The sequence below is a fragment of the Solanum dulcamara genome, chromosome 7 (assembly GCF_947179165.1).
Source record: "Solanum dulcamara chromosome 7, daSolDulc1.2, whole genome shotgun sequence".
Taxonomy (NCBI): Eukaryota; Viridiplantae; Streptophyta; class Magnoliopsida; order Solanales; family Solanaceae; genus Solanum; species Solanum dulcamara.
In genome coordinates, this window is record NC_077243.1 from 70,881,950 (window position 1) to 70,886,456 (window position 4,507).

The 4,507-nt window shown below is 42.5% G+C and overlaps 1 protein-coding gene across 1 annotated transcript; it reads right to left on the reverse strand.

The window, feature by feature from the left end:
• Positions 1-1,181: 1,181 nt before the first annotated feature.
• On the reverse strand, positions 1,182-3,734 carry LOC129894846 (uncharacterized). The gene has a single exon (XM_055970468.1). It carries the CDS (start codon positions 3,732-3,734, stop codon positions 1,182-1,184), a length of 2,553 nt encoding a protein of 850 aa, XP_055826443.1.
• Between the last annotated feature and the right edge of the window lie 773 nt (positions 3,735-4,507).

A 4,507-nucleotide genomic window follows, 5' to 3' on the forward strand; every position in this document is an offset into this window, starting at 1 on the left:
ATCAATTCTATTAACTCCTTTTTTCTTTCAGTCTCCAAATGTATGCTAATTCGGGTTTCCTTCACAGTTTCCTCATCTACTAAATTGACAACCTTTGTTTCATCCATATTAGGCTTATCCTGGCTCTCGAACTGCTCAACCTCGAGTGGTAGGTTTTCAGGCATCATGCTTTCATCATATTCTTCGTGATCGGGTTCATTATTTTCACTTTGCTCGATGGATTCGTTACATGTCATAACCGTTGAATTAGGATTTTTAATACGAATGCTGAAAAGTATAAAAAGGCAAGTAAAATAAATAAGTAGGTAAAATAATGAGACAGTTTTAAAGAAATCAAAGACTTTTATTTAAAAGCGTTCTAGCTTTTTTTAGAAAAAGCAACCAAAAACAAAGATCAAGCATGATACAAGCCTCAGCTTTGATCATTCAAATTTAAAAATACAAAACTACGTTCCACACTACCAGGACTCTTGTCGAAATAGGGACGGACTGATGGTCCAATTCTACAAGCTTTCTCCAGGCTTGGAATCACGGATGCTCAATTTGCGGAGATCTATCTCTTCCTCTTCTCCAATCATGGCCACGAACAAATTTCCTATTCCTTCTATTATGTCATCATCAGATGCGTGATCTAGAATCAGAACTTGCTCTGGTACAAATGTTGTCTTGATGGATCCTGTATTGCGGACTCGTCCCGATGTAGATCCATATTCGAGTCCAGTAGTACCTTTCTGATGATTCAGCTGGATGGGTTCAACTATGCCATTGGCCCTGGGTCCAAGTCCTGTCTTAGGCTGATACCCGTATTTCAACATCTCTGTCGCGACCATCTTCACTGCTCTTGATAATTTCACACCAACTGACTCTAACTTCTCCTCAACCCTCACAGCTTGCATGATTTCTAAAGTGTTAAAAGTGGCTCCATCTAATTCCTTAGTGACTGGGACAGAATTGACAGAATAGGCGGGGTGATTGAGCTCTCCATGAATGGTAACTTCTGCATGACCCCACTCAAACTTTACACATTGATGAAGAGTTGAAGGAACTGTTTTTTCTACGTGGACCCATGGTCTTCCCAGCAGCAGGTTGTAGTTCGATGACACATCCATCACTTGAAATAAAATTGGGAATTCTGCTGGTCCCACTTGCAATGTGAGATGGATTTCTCTAATGATGCTTCTCTATGCTCCATCAAAAGCTCTCACCTTTACACGACTTTCCTCTATATCTCCCATATTCAAGCCTAAAACTCTCAGAGTTGTGAAAGGGCAGATGTTACATCCAGAACCGCCATCAATCAGAACTCGGGTCACAATCTTATCACGACATTTGACCGCGATATAAAGTGCTTTGTTGTGTCCAGTCCCTTCTGTAGGTAGCTCATTATCATGGAAAGAGATTTTGTTAGATTCCAACACTTGTCCAATTGTTGCAGCTAAGGTTTCACTTGCGGTCTCTTTTGGAATGCAAACCCCATTTAACACCTTCATCAAAGCATTCCTATGAGCCTCAGAACTCATTAGCAAAGACATTATGGATATATGAGCCGATGTCTTCTTCAGTTGCTCCTCGACTGAATAGTCTTTTGGCTGCATCTTTCTCCAAAATTCTGTGACTTTAGCATCCGTAACATTCTTCTTGGGATTTGGCTCCTTCCCAATAACTCCTTGATTTAGATTCTCGGGAGTATAGCACCTTCCTGATCTAGTCATCCCCTGAGCCACAGCGGCATCAATCATCTTGCCCTTAGCTTCTGTTTTGTAATCCCATGGGACTCCTTTGGTGTCAAAATCAGCCTTTCTAGCAACTGTAGTGGTTACCACAACCCTCGGGATATATGTTTGGACAGTAAGAGGTTCCTTTAGTTGAACAGTGACAACAGGTCGCACTGGAGATGCAGTGACAACTTCTTCAGCGTTCCAGACAGGCGCGATGGTTTCTCCCAAGTTGTATTCTTCCTCTAGAGAAATCATGTTGACTTCTCGATTCTCATGATTTGGTAAAGGGTTGTTGTTCACGTTCGGAGGTGTTGGAGTGTATTTTATTATTCCTCTTCTGATCAAAGTCTCAACCTGGTTTTTCAAGCCATAACAATCTTCTGTGTCATGCCCTTGGATTCCCGAGTGGTAAGCGTATCGCTTGTTTCCATCAAAATTGTAAGGGATTGGGTCGGGGAGTTTTCCCTCAACTGGTTGTAGCACTCCTGCTATCCTCAACCTTTCAAACAATTGAGCATAAGGTTCGGCAATGGGTGTGTAGGTGCGAGTATTTCTGGCTTCGAGATTTGGACGTGGTCTTGGCATATATGCTGGTCTATTTTGGTGGGTTGGTGCTTGGAATGGGACACGTGGTCTTGTTGGACTTTGGTATGTTGGTGCTCGGGGTGGATTATAGTGTGGTCGGGTATTATATACTAGGTACGAGGTGTATAGAGTATGTGCAACAATTTGGGGATTGTTGGGGTATTGGTAGGACTGTCCTCCATGTTGGTAATTGACGACTGAAACATCCTCTTTTTTCTTCTTGATGCCACCAATGGAGCCTGATTGTATGGCCTTACTTGCAGCTTGCAATGCGGCCATGGACTGAATTTTACCCGATTTGATGCCTTCCTCTATAAAATCCCCCATCTTGACCAATTCTGCAAACTTTTGGCCCATCATTGACATCATCTTGTCAAAGTAGATACCTTCTTGGGCTCGAATAAAGTATTTTGAGATCTCACTCTCATCCAGTGGTGGTTGAACCCTTGCAGCCTCGGTTCTCCAACGTCGTGCATACTCCTGGAAATCCTCCGACGGTTTCTTCTGTATGTTGGCTAATGAGAACCTGTCCGCAGTGATTTCGGTATTAAATCTAAAACGATTCATGAAATCCTCAGCCATTTCCTGCCAGTTATACCATTTGCGAGGATCCTGGCGTGTATACCAAGTCAACGCTTCTCCCGATAGACTTCGAATGAACAACTTCATTCTCAGCTTCTCATTTCTCCCTACACCGACTAACTTGTCACAATATACCCTCAGATGTGCGTGAGGATCGCTCTTTCCATCAAATATGTCAAACTTTGGGGGCTTGTATCCTACCGGCATGTCAATATCTGGGTGGATGCATAAGTCATCATAATCTAAGCTCTCTGTTCGCCTAGTGACTTGTAGGTTTTTCAACGCCTTTCTTAGACCTCGAAGTTGAGCGTCTATTGACTTATCTTCTTTCAATCGAGCATCCTTCTCCATTTCTGCATATTGGTTAACCTCATACGGGACTTTGACCCTAACCGGTGTCGTGAAAGTAGGGGCCTCAACAGCATATACAGGTGGGATCTGTGAATCATAAGGAGCGACGGTGGGTGCTCCAAATATCTGGTTTGTCACTGGGTAGGTAGGTGTGACGGGGTCATGAGTGGGAAGGTCAGGAGCAGTCCTGATTGCAGAAGGATGAGCTAATGGTGCTTGACCATGAATGGGAGCACGTTTAGGCATGTTTGGAGAATTTGCAGGAGGCAAGTCAGCTCTAGGGAAGTAGCTGGGCATCTTGAAAGTCGGGAAGGTAGTAGCCGAAAGCTTGGTCAAGTCTCGCACTTGACGTAGTTCCTCTCTCAAAATCTCAAGCTCTTGCGCCATGTGAGCCATCTTCTCATCATTTTGGATGTTGGCCATATTTTGAGAACTCTCAGGATTTTCTACTGGTATCATTATGTTTGCAGCAATGTTAAATTCTTCTTCACATGTCATCTTTCCCTTTGATCGAAGGTTGTATCGTGAGTCAGCCAGTTCGTAAGTCGACACAAATCAACGTTCTTTTAGGGATTAACAAAACAAAATAAAAGAAAGAAAAAGTAAAGTATGTTAGTTTGGGAAAGATTTAAAAGTACAACAAGTATATAATATACATACACGCCAAGTTAACGACATTCAAATGTGTCCTATACGGAGCCTCTTTTTGCTAGAGGACGACCTATGTTGCAATCAATTTGATGATAAATGATCCATTAAACACATTTCGGATTTGGAATAACATAATTTTATTAATCAAAGATGTCTTGGATCTTTGTAATGAAGTACACGGGCAGAAGCCTAAAAAATGAAATTACATGGAGGCCATAAGGCGAACAAAAGGATGACAAAGCACATGATAAGAATGAAAATCTAAGGCCATGTTGGAGCGTCGTCATCATCATCATAATCATAATAGGGCCCTGGATAGTACTCCGAGAATTCATCAATCTGGTTCGATCCTACCTCTTCGTCGAACCCCATCGAACTATACTCAGAGTGAGCTTTTTCCTTTGGATCCTCTTCCGGATCTTCCTCTTCCGGCTCCTCAGGATCTTCACTTGGATCCTCTTCAGCCTCTGGATCTTCTTCGATCATTGGTATTAAATGATTTACTGATCCTGGAATTATTTGATTGTACATTGGTGTTGTGAATTCAATGTGAGGGAGTACTCCCTGCTTAACCCAATTAATCCATTGGTTGTCCGCAACACCCACAATCCCCTTCGTAC

Excerpts from the sequence above, each read along its gene's own strand:
- LOC129894846 (XM_055970468.1), bottom strand. The coding sequence starts at position 3,734 with ATGACATGTGAAGAAGAATTTAACATTGCTGCAAACATAATGATACCA.